This window comes from Carassius carassius, chromosome 19 (assembly GCF_963082965.1).
Source record: "Carassius carassius chromosome 19, fCarCar2.1, whole genome shotgun sequence".
NCBI lineage: Eukaryota > Metazoa > Chordata > Actinopteri > Cypriniformes > Cyprinidae > Carassius > Carassius carassius.
Window position 1 is genome coordinate 24,768,715 of NC_081773.1, and position 22,790 is coordinate 24,791,504.

The following is a 22,790-nucleotide window of genomic DNA, read 5'->3' on the forward strand; positions in this document are numbered from 1 at the left end:
TTTCTATTCATTTTTAGGGCACCACTTGGATTAGACATCACTTCAGAAGTTAAAGATGCTGCAATCAAACTTCCCCCGGCCCATTAAAACTGAGGATAAACTCTTGACATGCTGTTAAAAGGGCATGTCCTACTTATTAATAAATTATTATTTATTTAAAGAAATGTAAATGTTTGTGTTTTGCAAATGCTTTATTTCAAAGTTTATGTTGTTATTTCTTTTGAATTGCACTGCCGGAGATCATGACCTTTCATGTATTCTCATTCAACCTCTGTTTTGGTGCACTGTCTCAGGACGTCTGTCCCGTTCTGACTCTAGGGTTGGCGGTTCTGTCCCTCTGTCTTATATAGTGTGGCAAAGGAGCTGGAGTTTCTCTGTCAGCGTTTGCTGACCGACTACACCTATCACTCACTTTCTTTGCCAGTCCTGGTAAGAAATGATATAGCAAAAACAGCTGTATGTGAGAGATATTCCTCCTTGCTTTAGCCACCATCACAATATCACTCTGTCAAAAGTAAATTGAAATACCTTTATGATCCCGATGAGGCACAGGTGGGCCGCCATTTATCTCCAAACTGCAATGTAGAAAACAGAAAACAAATGATTCTTGTGAATTATCCAAGGCCTCATATTCAACTACGTCCTGACAAAATTTAAAGCACCTGAGAGACGGAAACCCTATTCTTCTCTGTCTTTCGAACTCTGCTGTAAAGAATTGCGATATTCTGGCATCTTTAGCTAAATTCTCGATTAGGAGATCATATATGTGAGGGGATTTTCTACATTTGACCAAAAGCTGTCGATGAGCATATCGATTGGAGGTCAGGTAACCCAGAGCACTTGCACAAGCCGTTCGAACCTAAAATGTAGGAAGGAATAATAGTTTCAACAATCATCATAGATACAGTATATACTGTTTTAAGCATTCATTTGTGTTGATTGGGAAACAATGAATTAGCTTATTAGACACGATCAACCTCTTCATCCTCCGAGTCCAGATGAGCAGAAAGATGCTCTACAGCACCCATGGTGACGATCGCATTAGTAATACCTGCTCTTGTGTGAACCAGGCTAGCAAGTAGTTGTGCTGGAGTAAGACAAGAAATGTTACAGTGAGTTTATTTTCTCTTTTTTATATATATAGATATTACAATTCAAAGGTTTGGGGTCTGTACGATTTGGTAATGGTTTTGAAAGAAGTCTTTTTTGCTCACAAAGTGATGCATTTATTTGACAAATACATTGAAATAGTAATATTGTGAGATATCATTTGAATTTAAACTTACCTGTAATGACCACAGTGGTGGATTGGTCGGACTGCAGTAATTCAACAAGAACAGTGATTCCCCTTGCAGTCAGAGTGACTTCATCTGATCCACTAATTACTCTGGCTAAGACAACTATCTGTTAAACAAATGAGGAGTCAGTGAAATTAACCGTTTTTCCAGCCCTTTACAGCTGTTCATTAAAACATCATAACAGCTGTTCATTTTCCACAATGGCAAATGGTTAAATGTCTGAGAACACTTTGAAAACCTGCCTTTTTATTTTATTTTTTGGAGTTTGAAAATTAAAAAAAAAATACACTATCTTGGATATTATTCAATAAGATTTAATTAATTTAGAAAAAGATGTAAAATAAATTCCTTTTTGATTGCGGTCTCAGAAAAATGCTCTGAATCTTCTGACTACCTGAAATGCAGCTTTTGCTCTTTCTGTCTCATTGTCAGAACTCAAAAATGTCTCGTATGTGTTCATTAGAATTCTTCCTGTTTGTCGAATAGCCTTCTGTTGGGCTTTGTTGTTGTAAGCAAACAGGGACAATGCATGTCCAGCATCCAGACAAATGGTCTGAAAGAGAAGACTTGCTAAAAAATTCATTTAAACAAACACATTTAGAATATCAGTGGCATCAAATGAGCACCGTGAAATATTGCAAACCAAGATTGAAGTGGAAAAAATGTTTAATTACTTTGTTTTCAGCCCCCATGAGCTCCAGAATGATATCATAAGAGAAGTCCTCTTGTTCCCAGAATTCCCTCTGGAGTTTTTGGTTCCCCAGCAGCATGCATGCGAGAGTCTTAGTCACTTGCACCTAATGTGATTTAGAAATACTATGAAGTAGTTTTACTATTTTAATCTCATTTCATTTTTGAAATGACTGCTTACCTTCACCTCCAGAGATTCATGGGTTTTTAAAAGCTCTAATAATGTCGGAATGGCCTTTTCTCTGTAAATAATATTTTGACTCTTTTTATTAGTAATGAGCGCCACTCCTGGAACAACAAAATAACCGGTTTATCAGTTGCACTGTAACACAAAGCCATTTAAATCAAAGAAATTGAAGAAAAAGTGTGAGATACTACCAATGCACAAACAACCCAGAGCTTTGATGACACTGAGCAGGGTCTTCAGTGTTGCTCGAGACCCTCGAAGCAAACGCACCAAAGGCGGCACCCCATACTCCCTGCAAAAGCCATCCTGATGGGTTCGACTATCTTGGCTAAGCGCTATTGCTGCTCGGCACCCTGTTAAATGACAAGATACATGCATATAACTTTCTCTGTCGGGTTGAATAATTGTTTGCAAATTTGTAACAATATGAATGAAAGCTTGTTTGTTCCATTGCATAAAAAAAAGGTGATTCTAACTTTTTTCTCGCAATTTGGAGAAAAATATACACTCAAAAACTGTGAGATGTTAACTCACAATTGTGTTTAGAACTTGAATTGTGAAATAAAGTTTTATTTATTTATTTTAAAGGAATTACGAGATGTAAACTTGTAAAACTGAGAAAGAAAAAAAAACATAATTACTAGAAAATGAATACAAAATTGTGATATATAAACTCATAATTTGAAGGAAAATAATGTTAGAATTGTGACAAATAAACTTATTTTTATTCTGTGACTACACAGAAAAAAAATAGAATTGCAATACGTAAAAATTTGAATTCGAAGAAAAAAAAGTAAAAATTGAGATGCTAAATTTAGGATTCTGAAGAAAAAAGTCAGAAATGTGCGATGTAAACTTGCAATTAAAATTTTTTAAGTTACAACTGCAAAATATTAACTCGCAATTCTAAGAAAAAAGTCAGAATTGTGAGATCGTGAAAAAAGTCGCAATTAACTATTTATTTAGATTTATATTTTTTACTACTATTTTGTTATTCCATGGCAGAGACAAGCTTCCATAGTTATGAAGGTGCGGACAGTTCTGTCTGAAAATGTTTTGTTAGGGAACATCTGTCTCACAAAATGTTTTAACAGACGATCCACGGGAGACACGATCCAGACACCTGAATGAAGAGGAAGCACTCTTGGAATATAGCATCGTTTTGAAATCACAGCCTGCATTTGGGTCATAGTCTAACACTAATAGCAATACAAGAGACACAGCAAATCTTGTAAGCAATGTTTACGGAGAAACCCACAGGGGGAATGACATTCCACTGTGCATGCCTTCCTGTCTTATGAGTCTAACAGATCAGTGCTGTCTCAAGACAGGAAGTGCTGGCCGCTTACCCGCTGGACCGGACCTGTCCAGGTAGTCAATCTGCTCAGTTTATCCAGTGCCTGTCAACACGTAGTCAATGGGAAGCTGTTTTTATTGCATTTGGTGCTTCTTCTGTCTGGACGACAGCTTTGCAGCGAGTGTTACTTACATTCATGGGTGACTGATTGGTTGGATGGAACTGGGTGATCTCTTTTGGGACGGTGTATAATAAGATCAATTTGTATCTGGCCTTACCCACGTATTGCATTTTGTCTGAAGAGGACAGAAGAAGGTCAAGGATGACCGGGTAACCCATCTGCTGTGCCATGAGCTTCTGTTGCTTTAGAGATTGTCCTGCCAGGGCCCATAGAGCTGTTGCACCCTGTTCCCGCACATCCAGCTGGAACACCTGAACACAGAGCAAAGTTCAGAAAGAGTTAACTGAGCCAAGGGTTGATTTGAGTCTGCTGATGCGACCTTGACCATCTTGACCTGCCAGAACTGATGCTAAACTTGATTTGATATGAAAGCTAGACAAAAAAAAGAGCCAGATTACTAAAGAATTAATAAAATTTACTAAATTACTAAACTTAAAAAATAATATTTGGACGAAAGGGTCTTTTTGTTAGAAAATGGATCAAAATTTTGTATTTATTTATAATATTATTCCAAATAAATGACTAAAATCATAAATTATAAGCATTTTAATAACTAAATTATTGAAAAATATTTGAGAGTTTATGCAATTTTCTGATGTTTACTGATAAGAGCAATCCTATAAATATTTTAATTCAACTAAACTTTAGTGTAATATCTGTATGATAAACTAATAGAATTGGCTTGTATATAGCTTAACTTTTAATTTTTGTTGTTTTAGTTTTAATGCTAGTAATATAGCATCATTTTGTAAATTAGTGTTTAACCCTCTGGGCTTCTTCGCCCGAAAACGGGCGAAAACTTGAACGTTTTTAAATGTTTAATTTTTTTGCTTCATCGGATGGGGATGAAACTTGGTGACTTTTGTTGTATTACCTATATGAACACACAAAAAAATCAAGGAGATGATTCTGATATGTTAAAGGGTCGTAAAAAAAAAAGTCACACTTAGCTTCCTCCCGCCCGAAAACGGGCGACATAGGAAATGAATGGGAAATATGAAAAAATAGGAAAACTCAGAGAAACTTTTGGTGGTACAAGCTACAGATCAGCAACTGTGCTGAAAAAAAGTGTACAGCAATGAAGGGGTGACACTCTAGAACATCAAGAGTGCAAATAAGATCCCCCCCCCCCCCCCCCACACACACACCCACGCACACAAACACACACACACATACACAGATAAACTGGCGACTGCAACAGCAAATTTGTAGAATATTCCACATAAAATCAATATATGAAAAAAAAAAACTTGCTCAAATGCGCGCACACACACACACACACACACACAGAGAGAGAGAGAGAGAGAGAGAGAGAGAGAGAGAGAGAGAGAGAGAGAGAGAGAGAGAGAGAGAGAGAGAGAGAGAAAGAGAGAGACTGGTAAGACTGCAACATCAAAATTTTGAGAATATGCAAAAATAAATAAATAAAAAATACAAAAAGAGACTCTCGCTCAAATGCAACACACACACACACACACACACACATTCACTCACACATACACACACACACACACACATTGTGTTCCCTTTCTAACCAAATGCTATAGTTTGATTGTAATCATAATGCAAAACCTGATACTTATCTAAACATTTTTGTTAAGAAAATAAAGTAATCATCTTTTAGAATATCTAAATGTATATCTAAATAAAAAAAACGAATAAGATAGAGAAATCATGTCTAAAACAACAAAAGGAATCAAATAGCCTTTCTACATAGGATATATAGGAAGCTATAGACAGCCTACAGGCTGGTACAGGACATTACACAAAAGTGGCTATTTTTTAAAGCCACTAGATGAAGTTCTTCTCCTGGAACATTTTTTTTTTAGGCTGGCACTCTATTTTGATGTGAAATGCTGCATTTATTGATTTTTTTTTAAAAAATAAATATAAAATAAAAAATGATATATTAATTCTAATGGAAAAAATAGCTCATAAAAATTATATAATTAATGCAAAGTATCATAAAAAAATCTAAAAATTCTAAATAATAATCAGAAAACATTATAGAACAAAAATATATTTGATTGGTTATCCTGGGAAAAAGTAAAGTACAATTTTAAGGCTTCGCCCGTTTTCGGGCGGGAGGAAGCTAAGTGTGACCCATTTACGAAGAAGCCCAGAGGGTTAAAAACATGCAAAAAATTATTTGATGTATGGTCAGTAGTAGCTGCATCATTATCCACCACATCCATATTCATTGTACTGTTGCACAATAATACTACATTTATGTATAATGTGCTCTTCTTATATCCAAAGTATTGCAACACATAAAATAAAATAATAAAACAATTTAAAACAAAACATTAAAAATCCAATTAATGTTCCTCCTCCTAAGCAACTAAACAATTAAAGCCATTCCTCATAAATTCATACTGTGACATAATAGTTTATACACTAATGGATGTAAATCATATTTTTGATGGGTAAAAATGTTGATGGCAGTTCTCCAGAACACCATTCCAAAAAACCCAACATTACACAGTGTGACAAAAAAAACAAACTTTATTCTAAGTCATCCCTGCATTACTAACACTGTATGTTCTTGAAAAGTGAAGATAAAATGGCTTAATTACCCATAGGCAACATATTTAAATACTAAAACTGCTGTTATATTACCTTTAAAAGTTGTAAAAGATCCTTGGCAGCCGACTGCCTGAGGAAGCACTGCTGGATGACAGGATTTTGACTGGCTATAGATTCAAGCGCTGTGGCTGCCTTGACCTTAACAGGAATCTTCCTCTCTCGCAGGGCTTGCACCAGGGCACTGACCGCCCCTGCCTCACAAATGAGCTCCTGGTTCTCCTGGTGACCCCGAGCCAGCTCTGCAAGAGCCAAGCAGGCCTCTTCCTGTAGTACTTCTGTCAGACAAAAACACAACTATTAAATGTAAATGCAAATGAGTAAAACTCAAGAACTTATTTTCTAGAACAGGATAAAGTTTTGAAACAGCATAAGAGTGAATAAAAATTACAGAATTGATCTATGATCTGTTCAGACGTTCCACAAAACAGAGACTTGCTGTCTGTCACTACTGCATATTTTCCAGGAAGTAAACAGTACCAGAGTCCACAGACAGGAATACTACAAGATGTGGAACTCCTCCAGCATGTGCAACAGCGGTTTGGTTGCACGGGCTTTTGACGCATAATGTACGGATGCATCTGACAGCATTTAGTAGCACATCTTGGAGGTCAGTGGTCAGAAGCTTGACTACCGAGTCCACCCCACCCTAGACAAAAAAATTGGGGGCATTTGTTTAAAACAGATGTTTTCAGATTTTTAAATGTGTAAAGACAGTGTAGAAGTTTCTTGACTCACCAACTGAGCAATGAGGTTTTGGTGCTGTTCACTGTGTCCTGCCAGATCGGCCAGTATAACAGCACAGCGAGAGTGCAGCTCCGGCTGGTGGCCGCTGAGGAGCTTAATCAGCACTGGTACGGCACCATGGTGCACTAGATCTTCACAGACTTTCCTATTCTCTGACATATGACACAGCACAGCTGCAGCCATACATTGCTCCACCAGTCTATCTGCACAAAGGAGGCCCACCAGCACTGGAACGCCTCCTGCAGTGTACTGATTATTATTATTAGGCAGAAACATAATGCAGTCTGCTAACAGTACTCAATGTTCTAGCATGGTTCTCAAATGATTTTACCTCAGAACCCACTTTTTTTTTTTTATTAAGTGGTGATTCAACACAGTACAGAGTTTCTTTAGGTTTTATGAAGGAACATTTTTAAGACCATGAGAATAAATATTAAGGAATAAATTGAAGGCAATACAATATATCAATATGTTCTCTAAAGGTAAATGTCTATGGAGCACAAAATGAATTGTATTAGCAACACTCTAAATGTTAAAAATACAACTTCCGATCAATTTCCAATGTGTTTTTTTTTACATTTTAGAAAAAAATACTAAAAACTACTAAGATATGGTAATAACTTATACATTCTGATCACAAAAAAGTGATGTTTTTCTTCAGTATTTTTGTTGTTTTTCAGTGCAAATGTTTAAAGATTCATAAATTAAAATACATTTACTTGAAAAGCAAAATGACATATGGTAAAAAGTTATATTTTCTATCAAATTAATCAAAAATAATTGTTTATTATTTAAACTAGAATACATATCCAGAAATAGGCTTAAACAAATCTACTTCATTCAAAGGGAAAGACTTGCTCTGATTTAAGAGTTTTTTAAGGCCTTGATTTGTGGAAGGGTGAATTAAGACTTTTTAAACCCTTTTTAAGACCTGCAGAAACCTTACAAATATTGTTTACAGTACAAAAGTATAGAAAATGCTCAAAATATTGTAGTAAGTTGCTGAATATGAGATATATTCCATTAAAATTGTATTCAAAATTATTTACATTGTAATTTTCTCACTGTCAGAACAGTCATGTGACCAATTTTGGGGCCAGGACCTACCAATTGAGAACCATTGTTCTAACGAGTTTGCTTATCAAGACTTCATATATCTATGACCTGCTTTCATTATATCCTCACAGGAGGACTCAGTGTTTACACAAAGAGCCTCAAGGCACCTGAGGGCCATCTCCAGCCGTCTGTTGTCCTGGCTCTGGATCATTTCTGCAGAAAAAAGATGGACATCATTAAAGCACAAATTATAAAATGTGGAATATTGTAATAAAAAAATGTGTTTTAAATTCAATGTAAAATTCTAAATGAGAAGCTTAATGATTTCTGATAATATAAATATTTCTACATATAATAAAAGTTTAGTTTTGACTACTTACAATTTGGAATACACATTTTAAATCTACAATATCATACCGACAAGAATCTTCCACACAGGAAGCCCATCCAAGTTCAGCTGAATGAGATGTCTAAGGACATCTGTGTGAAAGTAAAGTGCCGCCAGGTGGACGGTGGTATTGCCCTTGCTGTCTTCCTCTATCCAGTTTGCCCCAGTGGACAACAGGACGTCCAGAGCTTCCACTGAACCCGAGGTCGCTGACAATAACAGCGGTGAACTGCCATGCCTGAAAAACAGAAACAAAAAAACATCATCTTGCATCTTTGAAAAACATGTGTTACTTATTATAATGATGAAACCCTATTGAATAAAAGCATACAGTTCGATGTTTGTGGTCAGTAAGATTTATTCTTTTAAAAATCAATGAATTCTTTCATTCAGCAAGGATTGCACTAAATCTATCATAAGTGGCCGTAAAGACTTTTATAATGCTTCAAAAGATTTCTATTTCAAATAAATGCGGTTCTTTTGAACTTTCCATACATCAAAAAATGCAGTAAGGAATGTATCACTGTTCACATCATTGATAATAATAATAAGAAATGTTTCTAGACTAGCAAATCAGCATATTAGAATGATTTTCGAAGGATCATGTGACACTGAAGACTGAACTAATGGCTGCTGAAAATTCAGCTTTGCCATGAAGGGAATTAATTACACTTTAAAATATAGGCTACTAAAATAGAAAACAGTTATTTTGAATTGTTATAATATTTCACAATATTACTGTTTGTACTGAATTGTTGATCAAATAAATGCAGCCTGGTTGAGACTTCTTTTAACCCCATTAAAAAATCATAATCTTTTAAATTTGTATACAATAAAATATATACAAAAATGTCTATCTTTACAGTAAATTTATTGCTAAAATATGTCACGTACTCAGCAGTGGTCTTCATCTCCGATAAAGCAGGGTCTTTCCTACATAGTGCTTGAATACATGCCACTTGGCCGTAAAAAGCTGCAAAATGAATAGCCATCCAACCCCTCTTGTCCACAAGTTTGTAGTCCGCTCGCAGTGCTAGAAGACAGTTTAGGGATTCAAGGGAGCCACATTGTGCAGCAAGGTGCATTGGAGTGAGCCCTAAAAGAGGAATAAATGTTAAAACCCCACATCTTTAGTCACATTGAGCCAGGTTGCATCCAGTATTGGTTTCTGGTATTGAATAAAGCACAATAATAATAACAATACAGTTAGATGTGTTAAACCAGTTTTGCCAGCATATATAGCATTTTTACTTATTTTTTTAATAAGTGAACATATTATTACATAAAATATATATAATACATATTTAGATATTAAATAAATAATATTAATATTGGTTGTATATATATATATATATATATATATATTATTCTGACATTATATATTATTTTTATCTTTATTTTTTTTTCAGGATATGACAGCTTTAATAACCCTTACCTGCTCCTTCGAGGAATGGACCTCCAACAACTGATTTTCCTGACAAAATAGAAAATATAACATAAGAACATATAGAAATGTCTGTAAGCTTTTAATGCATTTGTGTTGCATTGACCTGAGTTAGTGAATCTCTCGCTGCGTGTCTGGTTGAGGTTGACTCCTGCTACAGCGAGCTGGAGGATGATGTGTGATTGGTTGTTGGCTGCAGCATGGTGAAGCAGAGAGAGACCCTGCTCATCAAGAACGTGCAGATGGGACGTCGGGTTCCTGCGACTTAATGACTGAAACGCTGCACACATTCCTCTCTCTGCTGCTGCCTTCAGCCCAAACGCTACAGTCTAAGTTAGAAGCACATTTTCATGTTTAAGTACAGAGTATGTACATTGAGGGACTCAAAGTATGAACTGATTGTCAGTTATTACCTTGCACTTTATGGCTTTTGTGTAACCAAATGCTTTCTTGAACTGCTCGTGTAGCTCGATGTCTGTCAAGGGCAGTCTCTTCCCTTTGAGGATTTTGATGGAAGTGTTTAAAGCCCCCCACCACTGATTCATGTTGTGTTGAGGATAAAGCGACTCTAACTCAATGCAGATGACATTGTAACTGCAAAACACAAGTGTATGTTAGATGCCATAAAATGCAACATTTTAGGTGTAAAGCATTTATTTCATTAAGTATATAATTGCATGCATATATAATATAAACAGTGCTGACCTTTTCCCTTCAATCTCACTGAGTGGAATTGGAAACTGTGTTTTATAAGTGGAGTCCTGACGAAGTAACTCATAAAGGTAATTGGGGGCTTGGGTCTGAAGCGTTCTGAAAGCTACCTACACAAAAACAATTTAATATCTATTTAACCTCATTAAGCATACTGTATCATACTGCTGGAAAACCTGTTCTACTACACAAGAATTTCAACTTACTTTTTGGTCATATACACAACGCACCAAATTGCATATTTTACTCAGTTGGAGCCTATGAATAAATCTGAGTTCCCTTTCGAGAGTACTCTCGTACTGCGTAAGCTAGCTTACGCTATGGGAAAAGGTCCCCTTTTCTCGAGAATATGAAGCCAAAAATTATCCTTAATTTTTAAATAATGTAAAACGCAGTGCTGCAGCACAGCAGACCCAAGCGAAGCGGCTCGCGCGCTTATTGGCTGTGCTGCGGCAACTGCAGCAACCTATGGTGAGGCGGCGGAGAGTAACGAACCAATGGGGGTGCTTCGCGCCCATTGGACGTCAGAGCGCGCCAAAATAGGCGTGGCTGGAACTATATAAGCCACCGCTTCACCATAGGGATCAGATTTCATCTCCTTCAGCGATCTCACCTGCACTTCGCTGTCTTCTCCGGAGAAGCCTCTACACGCCGTCGAAAAGCCTCTCAGCGGGATAGCACTGCAACGTAGATCTGAGGACGCCGGCTCGTGCTTCATCTCGACGCCGCCTTCAGCACTCGCTTCCTGCTGCGCCATCCGGCGTGACTATATCCTTTTCAAAGCTAGTGTGTTTGCCGCTGCATCACACTTTTTTCCTCCAGAATTCGAGGCGTTGTTTCAAATGCCTCGGGCCTGCGCTTCCTGCCGAGGCCCTCTGCCCAGCGAGGACCGCCACATCATCTGTGTCTCCTGCCTGGGCCGCGAGCATGCTGAGAGCGCACTCTTCAAGGGCGGCTGCCCTGAGTGCGACGACATGGCTATATCGACCCTGCGGGCTCGATTAGCTCAAACCAGCCACGATGCTCCACCCGCTCCGCCTCTTCTCTCTCAAGTGCCGCGTAAGAAACGCCGCGATCAGAGAATGCCTGAGCATACTGCTACACGCGAGCTCACGCCGGAACACTCCCCGCGTGCCTCGCCCGCTCTCTCTCCTTCGCCTGTCCTCTTCGTGGACGAGCAGCGCCAGTCCCTGCTCACCAGCGCCCCCTTCTCCTTCGGAGCGCCTGAGGCGGAAGAGGACAGACACGACAGCCTTTCTCTCGCCGCGTCCAGTAGTGAGGAATGGTCGGGCTCCATTGCGGACCCCCCCCCCCTCTACAGCACCCAGCTGCACCGGACAACGCGCCGATATCGACGCGGAGCTTACTCGCGTGCTTACAAGGGCTGTCAGCGACCTTCAGCTCGACTGGTCTCCTCCAGACGAGCCCGCTAAAAGCAGGCTGGATGAATGGTTCCTGCAGGGGCGCCCTTCGGCCCCTCCGCAAAGAAGCGCCCCCTTCTTCCCGGAAGTTCACAATGAACTCACGAAGTCGTGGAAAGCCCCATTCTCCGCACGCTTGAAGACTTCTGTCTCGTCAGCGCTCTCCTCTGTCGACGGCGCCCGAGACCACGGTTACGAGAGCCTCCCCCCTCTCGAGGAGGCTATTGCTGCACACCTCTGCCCGCCCTCAGCCGCTGGATGGCGGTCGAAGCCTGTGCATCCATCCAAGCCGTGCCGCACCACCTCAGCTCTCGCTGGCCGAGCTTACACCTCCGCTGGTCAAGCTGCTTCGGCTCTACACACCATGGCTGTGCTGCAGGTTTTTCAGGCCAGACTTCTCCGTAACCTGGACGAGTCTGCCCCAGATACCTATGACTTTAAAGATCTCCGCAGCGCTACTGATCTAGGCCTGCGTGCGACAAAGATCACAGCACAAGCGATCGGCCGAAGCATGGCAAGCCTCGCTGTTTTAGAGCGACACCTCTGGCTCACGCTCACGGAGATGAAAGACGCCGACAAATCCGCCTTTCTCGACTCTCCTATCTCGCCTTCCGGCCTCTTTGGCCAGTCGGTTAAGGGTTTCGCTGAACGCTTCACTGAGGCTCAGAAAACGTCACAGGCAATGAGACACTTCCTGCCGAAACGCTCTAGCTCTGCTGCGGGATGCCGTAGAAATGCGCCGCCCCCTCAGACCTCGAAGCCATCGCAGCCAGACTTACAGTCTCGCCCAGCGACCAAAACCTCACATGCTTCCTCCAATCCCCTCACTAAAGGCGGTTGGAGATGTCTATACTGCAGTAAACGAGCCTGTTACAATGCACGCACGCCTGCACACAAACGCCGTTTTCACGGCGACCTCAATAAAGCACAAAAAGAGCTTTTTCTATGTAGGCAGGGTGCCCACTACACAGTACGCACCCCTACATGTATACACACTCCCCCAAGTGTCACAAAGACTCACTCGGGTCTCCTTTCATGCCCACCTTCCCGCTCGCGCCGGAGGTGCTCTAAATGTAGCGCGCGTGCCCACTTCTCAGTGCGCAACCCTACAAATAAGCGCTGTCACCACAGTGTCACAAGCACAGCATACTCGAGCTACTGGTCCCCTCATAACAGGCGGCCAGTGCCCGAAGCACATTCAACCCATAGCCGCACGAGCCGCTGCATGGCAGGCCATCCCCGGCATATCAAATTGGGTTTTGAATATAATAAAACGAGGTTACTCGCTCCAGTTCGCTCGCAGACCGCCGCGCTTTCGCGCCGTGGTCGAAACGAAAGTGAAAAGCGAAATGACACACGTCCTTCGCGCCGAACTGATAAACCTTCTTGCAAAAGGGGCGATAGAAACTGTCCCCCCTGCGCAGCGCGAGTCAGGCTTTTACAGCCGCTACTTCCTCGTACCAAAAAAGGATGGCGGTCTCAGACCCATCCTAGATCTCAGACGTTTGAACAAAGCGCTTATGACGCGATCGTTCAAAATGTTAACTACCAAACAAATACTCGCGCAAATTCGCCCGAGGGATTGGTTTTTCTCAGTGGATCTGAAAGACGCTTACTTTCACATTCAAATAGCACCCCATCACAGGCCATTCTTGAGATTCGCCTTCGAGGGGCAGACTTATCAGTACATGGTTCTTCCATTCGGCCTCTCCGTAGCGCCCCGTACGTTTACACGGTGCATGGATGCCGCTCTCGCACCCCTGAGAATGCGGGGAGTGCGAGTATTGAACTACCTCGACGACTGGCTAGTTTTAGCCCATTCCGAGGAACTACTGACGACACACAGATCCTGGATCCTCAGCCATTTAGAATGCCTGGGTCTCACGATCAACACTGACAAGAGCGCTCTGTCTCCCAGCCAGAGGATTTCCTTTTTGGGGATAGACATAGACTCTGTGACATGTACAGCGCGTCTGACGTCACAGCGTGCTCTCACTATTCAGCATTTAGCCGTGTCGTTCAAAGCCGGGTCTCTTTACCCGCTCAAACGATTTCAGGAAATGCTAGGTCTGATGGCATCAGCCTCTGCGGTTCTCAAACTGGGCCTGCTGCGCATGCGCCCACTACAGCGCTGGCTGAGAGACCGTGTTCCAGCGCGCGCCTGGATTTCCGGCCGCGCGCATCAGGGTGACCCACGGCTGCATCACAGCTCTGGCCCCTTAGAAAATAGCCAACTGGTATCAGTTAGGCGTAAGCACGGGCGCTGTCTCGAAATGGAAAGTAGTCTCGACAGATGCATCCAACCTCGGTTGGGGCGCCCTGTACGAGGGCAGGTCTGCCTCCGGCCTCTGGTCGAGCCCGGAGCGACTGTTACACATAAACTGTCTGGAGATGATAGCGGTCGAACTATCCCTGAAAGCTTTCCTCCCATTTTTAAAGGGCCACCACGTTCTGGTCAGATCAGACAGCATGTCAGTGGTGGCCTACATAAATCGCCAGGGTGGTGTCAGGTCAGAAACCTTGCACACCCTGACCGAGCGTCTTCTGACATGGGCACATTACAATCTGCGCTCGCTAAAGGCAGCGCATGTACCTGGCATCCTGAACCGGGGCCCGGACATGCTTTCCAGGGCGAATGTTCCCCCTGGGGAGTGGTCTCTTCACCCACAGACGGTTCAGTTGATGTGGAGCATCTTCGGCAGGGCAGAGGTCGACCTCTTCACCTCAGAAGACAACGCTCATTGCCCAATATATTTTTCAAAGAGCAGGGACGCGCTGGCCCTCGATTGGCCCAGACGCCCGCTTTATGCCTTCCCACCGGTCGCGATGCTACCGCAGGTCATCGATCGGGTCAGGAAGAGCAGATGTGCTATGCTGCTAGTAGCCCCACTCTGGACGACCCAACCTTGGTTCTCCGAGCTGATGCAGCTGTCCAGTACAGCCCCATGGCCAATACCGCTGCGGAAAGATCTCCTCACGCAGCTGAAGGGCGCGCTCTGGCATCCCCACCCCGAACTTTGGGACCTTCATGTATGGCCCCTCAACGGGTACCCGGGAACCTCCCTGAGGGAGTGTTAAAGACCATTACGGAAGCCAGAGCGCCCTCAACCAGGCGCCTATACGCGCAGAAATGGTCAGTGTTCTCCACCTGGTGCGGGACACGGAACCTAGACCCTCACTTATGTGACGTGACGGAGATACTCTCCTTCCTACAGGAGCGTTTAGATGCGGGCAGATCCCCGTCTACGCTCAAAGTGTATGTGGCAGCCATTGCAGCTTCTCATGCTCCGGTGGCCGGCCTATCACTGGGAAAAAACGAACTGGTCATTCGTTTCCTTAAGGGAGCTCGTCGGATGAACCCTCCCCGACCCCCTTCAATCCCTTCCTGGGACCTGTCTACGGTCCTAGAGGCCTTAAAGGGCCCCCCTTTTGAACCGCTTCAGTCTATCGATATGAAGCTTCTTTCGTTCAAAACCGCTTTTCTACTGGCTCTGGCCTCAGTCAAGCGAGTGGGTGATTTACATGCGCTATCTGTAAGCGCTGACTGTCTCGAGTTTGGGCCTAATGACTCCAGAGTCATTCTCAGACCAAGACACGGCTATGTCCCCAAGGTGCTCTCAACACCGTTCAGAGCGCAGGTCATCTCGCTGTCAGCCCTTTCCTCGCAAAGCGACGAAAGCAACGCGAGCTTCATCTGCCCCGTCAGGGCTCTTAAAACCTATATTGCGCACTCCGCCTTATTCAGGAGGTCGGACCAGCTCTTCATATGCTTTGGTGGGCGCACCCGAGGTCTCGCCACCACGAAGCAAAGCCTATCGCGATGGATAGTAGACACTATCTCGCTGGCTTACAAATCTAAGGGCCTTCACTGCCCGTTCGGCATCAGAGCCCATTCCACCCGAGGTATGGCCTCGTCATGGGCGTGGTCCTGCGGGATACCACTGGATGATATCTGTGCGGCGGCAGGCTGGGCCTCTCCGTCCACATTTATTAGATTCTATAATCTGCAAGTCCCTGCCCTGCAGGCCAGGGTACTTTCTATATAGACGTGCTAAGCCTTATCACGTCCCCCTTTTTTTGTTCCCTATATAAAGCTCACTAAGGTTGGCTGTTGGGACTGGGATTTCTCCTGCTATAAAGCCCCGAGCTCTCGCCTCGGGCTGTGACAGGTCGAAGTTCCCGAGCACGCACGGCGTTTTACATTGTGTTCCCATAGCGTAAGCTAGCTTACGCAGTACGAGAGTACTCTCGAAAGGGAACGTACACGGTTACTAACGTAACCTCGGTTCCCTGAGATGAGGGAACGAGTACTGCGTAACCTGCCGTGCTATGTGCTCGGACCGGGTGATCGCTTCAGTCGATTTAAAACCTGATCCCTATGGTGAAGCGGTGGCTTATATAGTTCCAGCCACGCCTATTTTGGCGCGCTCTGACGTCCAATGGGCGCGAAGCGCCCCCATTGGTCCGTTACTCTCCGCCGCCTCACCATAGGTTGCTGCAGTTGCCGCAGCACAGCCAATAAGCGCGCGAGCCGCTTCGCTTGGGTCTGCTGTGCTGCAGCACTGCGTTTTACATTATTTAAAAATTAAGGATAATTTTTGGCTTCATATTCTCGAGAAAAGGGGACCTTTTCCCATAGCGTAAGCTAGCTTACGCAGTACTCGTTCCCTCATCTCAGGGAACCGAGGTTACGTTAGTAACCGAGTACGTTTTTTATTTTCATATTTAAGTATGAGCTCCATATCTTCCTACTACCTCCAATACTATATGAGCCATAAAGGCTTTAAGTATTAAATAGGATACTCAACAAAAGATGTAGTTTTTTTTCTTTCTAAAGGTTGAATAAACTGATCCTTTCATTCAAAAAATAAAAAATAAATAAAATTATTTTGACTATTATTTTAGGTTTTACAGGGTTAATACCATAAATAATCTATTTAAAAACCTAAAGTACATAGCAACAACCAATACTTTTCAAATGAAATGGTCATTATTCCTTACATTTCTGAATATTTGTTTACTTGTTTACTTTGCTTTGAATTTTACTATTAAAAAGGAATTTGTATGGTATACCCCTAGTTTTGCATATTTGGATTAATTTTATGTCATTTTTCATCTGTTGCTAGTGAATTTAATTTACTATCTGCAATGATAATAATAATAATAACAATTATGTTGTTATGTTATTATTATGTTTTATTATTACATTTTTATTCTTTTTTATTTCATGTTTTATTAGTATTATTACATTTATGGTCGCATACTTTACTAACAACTAATTAAGTAAATTATAGAAGAAAATACACTTTGCACTTTGAGTGTATTAAAGTATTAAAACTGAAAGTTGGTTTTAAAAAATGCTTAAGACTCAAATATCACCATCATTTCCTCAGTGATGTCATCAAGAGGAGGAGTCCCCACATCAAATTCAATCCCTCCGTGAAGGTGAAAATACTGATTCTGCTTCTGTGGAAAGTGCTTGCAGGCAAAGTCTGGTCCGAGGAGATGTGGAGGAACCTCTCGCTCTGTTTTCAGCTTGTCATCTTTAAGCAAAGAAACAAACAAAAACAAAGGAAAGCAAAATTAATTCACCAATGTCAATCCACCCACACATTAATCAGACACAGCAGTGATCAAAAGACAATGCAAACCTGACAAAGGTGGGAGCATCTGAGAAAAATTAGGAATCAACATCTTCTTCCTCAAGGATATCAGCAGGGGCACCAGGAACGTGATGAGTTTCAGATAGACGAGGTCCCTGGAGACTTCTGCATTCCTCTCAAGGTGCTTTCTCACTAGAATAACGTGATCTGATAGCCTTTTCTGTAGCCTCTGGTAGGTGGCCAGATCAATGTTGTCCTCAGTGAGTCGGACCACGTCAGATAGGCTATGAGACGCCTCAAACACGAACAGATTTTGGTGCTGGCGGACAGATGTCAGGTAGGCACTCAGCTTGATCAGAATGTTTTCTGAATATTGTGAGAAAAGACTCTCCTCCTCTGCGCTGTTGGGTTCATAAGTTGGGTCTACATCCAAGTTCTCCTTATAAATGTCCCGATAACATGGATTCTCTGAGATGTCTGTTAAACCTGGTGATGCAAATCAGTGTATACTTTCCATTTTCATTTTATATATATATATATATATATATATATATATATATATATATATATATATATATATATATATATATATATATATATATATATATATATATATATATATATATATATATATATATATATATATATATATATATATATATATATATATATATATATATATATATATATATATATATATTAGTACTGTCAAATGATTAATTGTGATCAATCGCATCCCAAATAACAGTTTTTGTTTACATAATATATATGTAGGGGGAAGTCGTGGCCTAATGGTTAGAGAGTCGGACTCCCAGTCGAAAGGTTGTGAGTTCGAGTCCCGGGCTGGCAGGAATTGTAGGTGGGGGGAGTGCATGTACAGTTCTCTCTCCACCTTCAATACCATGACTTAGGTGTCCTTGAGCAAGGCATCGAACCCCCAACTGCTCCCCGGGCGCCGCAGCATAAATGGCTGCCCACTGCTCCGGGTGTGTGCTCACAGTGTGTGTGTGTGTGTGTGTTCACTGCTCTGTGTGTGTGCGCACTTCGGATGGGTTAAATGCAGAGCACAAATTCTGAGTATGGGTCACTTCACTTTCACTATGTGTGTACTGTGTATATGTATTATGCATATATAAAGAAACACGCATACAGCATATATTTTGAAAATATTTCTATTTATATATTTATATTCATAGAAATTATATCATATATAAATATATTTAATATATAAACGTAATATATTTTTCTTAAATATGTGTTTGTGTTATAGTATATGTGTCTTAAATGCATGTGTTTGTATTATATATACATAACTAGAATGTACATTTCCTGAAGAAAATGTGAGTGGTGCTTGCAGTGGCAAAACTCGCCCCTCTGTTGCTAGGGTGTTGCAATGGTGGTTGCTAGGGTACCCAGGGTGGTTGCTATGGTACTCTGGGTGATTGCTATGGTGGTTGCTAGGGTACTCAGGACGGTTGCTAGGGCCGTTGCTAGGGTACCCTGGGTGGTTGCTAGGGTCCCCATGATGGTTGCTAGGGCCGTTGCTAGGGTACCCAGGGTGGTTGCTAGGGTAATCGGGGTGTTGCTATGTGGTTGCTAGGGTACCTGGGGTGGTTGCTAGGGCGGTTGCTAGGGTCCCCATGATGGTTGCTAGGGTCGTTGCTAGGGTACCCAAGGTGGTTGCTAGGGTAATCGGGGTGGTTGCTAGGGTGTTGCTATGTGGTTGCTAGGGTACCTGGGGTGGTTGCTAGGGCGGTTGCTAGGGTCCCCATGATGGTTGCTAGGGTCGTTGCTAGGGTACCCAAGGTGGTTGCTAGGGTACTCGGGGTGGTTGCTAGGGTGTTGCTATGTGGTTGCTAAGGTACCTGGGGTGGTTGCTAGGGCGGTTGCAATGGTTCCCATGATGGTTGCTAGGGCCATTGCTAAGGTACCCAGGGTGGTTGCTAGGGTAATCGGGGTGGTTGCTAGGGTGTTGCTATGTGGTTGCTAGGGTGGTTGCTAGGGTCCCAATGATGGTTGCTAGGACGGTTGCTATGGTAAACTGGGTGGTTGCTAGGCAGTTGCTAAGGTACTTGTGATGGTTGCTAAGGTGTTGCTAGGGGGTTGCTAGGGTGTTTTGGCTGGTTGCTAGGCAGTTGCTATGGTATCCTGGGTGGTTGCTATGATGTTACTAGGTGGTTGGTAGTTGTCACAGATGGTCACTATGTAGTTTTTATATAGTTCTTAGCCCATTTGAGCACTTAGCTAATCACTATTAGCATGTAGCTTCTCACTGCTAGCATGACTACCATGTTGGAAGTCCAGTTTGCTAGCATGAGTCAAAAAACCAACCGCCATGTCTGTACGATGTTCTGATGCAGAGATATAGCTCATGCAAAACGGTTGCTAGGGTACTCCATTTAGTTGCTAGGGAGTGGCTTGACAGCTGCCAATGATGATACTCCAATGGCTGCTTGCCAATATAAACCAACCCCCATGTCTGTACAATGTTCTGATGCAGAGATATAGGTCTTGACAAATGGTTGCTAGGGTACTTTGGTTGGTTGCTAGGGAGTGGCCTTGCAGCTGCCAATGATGATACTCCTAAGGATGCTTGATAATATAAACCAAACCCCATGCTTCTATGTCTTTCAGATGTTAAGATATCCCTCTATGCTTTGGGTTGCTAGGGTGCTCTAAATGGTTGCTAGGGCGTGGCTAAGAAATCTTGAAGGTGATTTGTGATTGGCCGTTAGCTGCCCCGAGTCAATCGAGCCCTCCCTCATGTTTCTATGACACTTCTATCCAAAGTTATTCATTTTATCTTTTTCAATGGAAGTCTATGGAGCTTGTTGCTATGGCACTCTATATGGTTGCTAGGGCGTGGCTTGATAGCTTCATAATGATCCTGAGAGTCTGATTGGTTGCCTGATCAAAATGAGCCCACCCCCTTGTCTCTATGACACTGTGATCTAGAGTTATGTTCAATACAAAATCCCTATGTAATTTCCCATAGTAGGAAAAACACAGTGTTTCATGGGCGATCCCTCACCATAGTATGTCTATGGGGCAACTTTGGGGGGCTCTTGCGCCCCAGGGGTACAACTTATACCCCACTGCGGGGTATGTTCTCGCACAACCTGATAGCCTCTCCAAATGTGGTGATTCACATGTTTCTGCGAAATTCTCTCTCGGAGCTACGATCCGTCAAAGTTTTCCGTAATGCATTGTCTATGCGATTTTTTCGGCTGATTTTTCGCCCGCTGTACGAACATCGTACGCCCGATCGCTTATAAAAGTCATAGCACACCATTCCCGAATAGGCCGCACGATTTGACGCCTGTTTCGTTGGTCTGTGACAAAAACTCTGGGACGAGTTACGCGCCGAAATTTTGTACGGAAGAAGAAGAATAATAAGTATGTGAGATAATAATAGCGCCGAAATTGTGTACGGAAGAAGAAGAAGAAGAAGTATGTGAGATAATTGCCTCCGGCAAGCACCACTAATAAATATACACAGTACACATTTTGTAAACAAAAAACTTGTATTTTGAATGCACTTAATTGCAAATAAATAGTTTGACAGCACTAATATACTGTATATATATATATATATATATATATATATATATTTTTTTTTTTTTTTTTTTTTTTTTTTTTTTTAATTTTTGGTAATGATAAAAAAAATTAATGGTATTTTTGCGATTTCAAGCAACCTAAACTTTTTAATCTTAGGTTACTATAATAACCTTTACAAATGCCATTATTATTTTCACATCATTCTTTGTCTGTTCTAGATTGAAGAACTTCGTCTCTCACCTGCACTGAGGAACTCTGTAAGCACATCTTTCTTCGTTTGAGGAACACCATCTGAATCAACGGCCATGATGGACCTCCATAACTCAGAGAAGCGTACTCGTTTCTCTCTAGGAATGTAACTCCCGTGCCAGAGAGCCTTCATGGTATAGTCTATGTTTATTAGTATCTGACCGACTCTTGTATCGTGATATGCTGGTGGTAGCTGACAGGTGGAGCTCTGGTCATAGTTGGGTACCAGACTGACGACGGGAAGCTGGTTAAAACCGTAGATTCCCACAGTCAGCTCCCTCACTATCTGGTGGACCATTCTGTAATCCAGGGGCCAACTGGAATCAAAGGGAGCCAGAACAATGATGTTGGGCGCTAATATGTTCCTCATTTGTCTGATGATGCCAGCAGGTACCTCCAGCGGCAGGCTGTGTTCCTCAGCACTGAACAGCCAGTTACAGGAGGTCCGGCTAAGCAGCTCTTGCAGATCTCTGCGCTCATATTTCTGAAGGAAAGACTGAGCGGTTAAAGCAGCACGAACAGCCTTCTCGCTGCTCTCATCGGATGGGATCGCCATCAAAACTTAATCTGTTTTCTATTGATACTGACGATATGAGTGTGGTTGATACCATTAAGGTTTCGCTCAAAAGAGTTGAGTTGTCTGAATAAATTTGTGAGTTTGAAGAGCGTTGCTCTTAGTAACCAGTGACGCACTGTGACGGTTCTGCGATTCTTCTGATTAACCGATAGATGGCGCTGTTGCACGCTTTCGCGGTCAGGTCAGTTGTTGTTGTTTAATTATTGTTAGTTTATTTAACGGTCCAGATCACATGAATACACTGTAAATGCGTCAAAGGCATTTTTTTTATCTGCAATCAATGGACTAAATGTTAAATTACCCTAAAAACAAATAGAAAGTGTAAGAAAATTACAACAAATTCTTACAATTATGGTAAGCAAAAAAGCAAAAGCACAATAATAAATCATAATAAGAAATAGGAAGAACCAACAAAACAAAATACGCATTTGCATTTAACGCATTTTCACAGTTCATAATTATTCTTCTATATAATTACTATATTTATTAAAATAATTATTAAATTAAATATAGTATATATTTATTATGTATAATTGAATTTTCACAAAATATACATGAATAAAAAACAAAAGCAAATATACATACGTTATGTTACACATTACTAGGAATGAAAAGCACCAATAAATTAATGACATAAAATAAAAAGTAATTTTAAAAAAATCAACAAATTATATAGCGTCCTTTAACAAAATAAAGTAAACCGATTCGCGTAATTTATTTCGACTTCCTATCACTTATGTTTAAACATCGAATACAAAACAGCGCATAAATAACTAGAGCGCTCCTTGATAAACGCCCCC

At 41.8% G+C, this 22,790-nt stretch overlaps 1 protein-coding gene across 1 annotated transcript; it reads right to left on the reverse strand.

Annotated features, from left to right (window-relative positions):
• Window positions 1–148: 148 nt before the first annotated feature.
• On the reverse strand, window positions 149–22,143 carry ankar (ankyrin and armadillo repeat containing). The gene is made up of 23 exons (XM_059500438.1): window positions 21,405–22,143; window positions 17,655–18,092; window positions 17,383–17,546; window positions 10,577–10,692; window positions 10,285–10,465; window positions 9,978–10,200; window positions 9,863–9,901; window positions 9,322–9,523; window positions 8,457–8,665; window positions 8,148–8,252; window positions 6,975–7,222; window positions 6,717–6,885; window positions 6,273–6,514; window positions 3,751–3,904; window positions 2,367–2,528; window positions 2,170–2,276; window positions 1,973–2,095; window positions 1,693–1,851; window positions 1,287–1,404; window positions 978–1,087; window positions 663–859; window positions 529–575; window positions 149–426 (listed from the first exon to the last, which is right to left on the reverse strand). Exons 1-23 carry the CDS (start codon window positions 21,967–21,969, stop codon window positions 290–292), a joined length of 4,215 nt encoding a protein of 1,404 aa, XP_059356421.1. The 5' UTR covers window positions 21,970–22,143; the 3' UTR covers window positions 149–289.
• Between the last annotated feature and the right edge of the window lie 647 nt (window positions 22,144–22,790).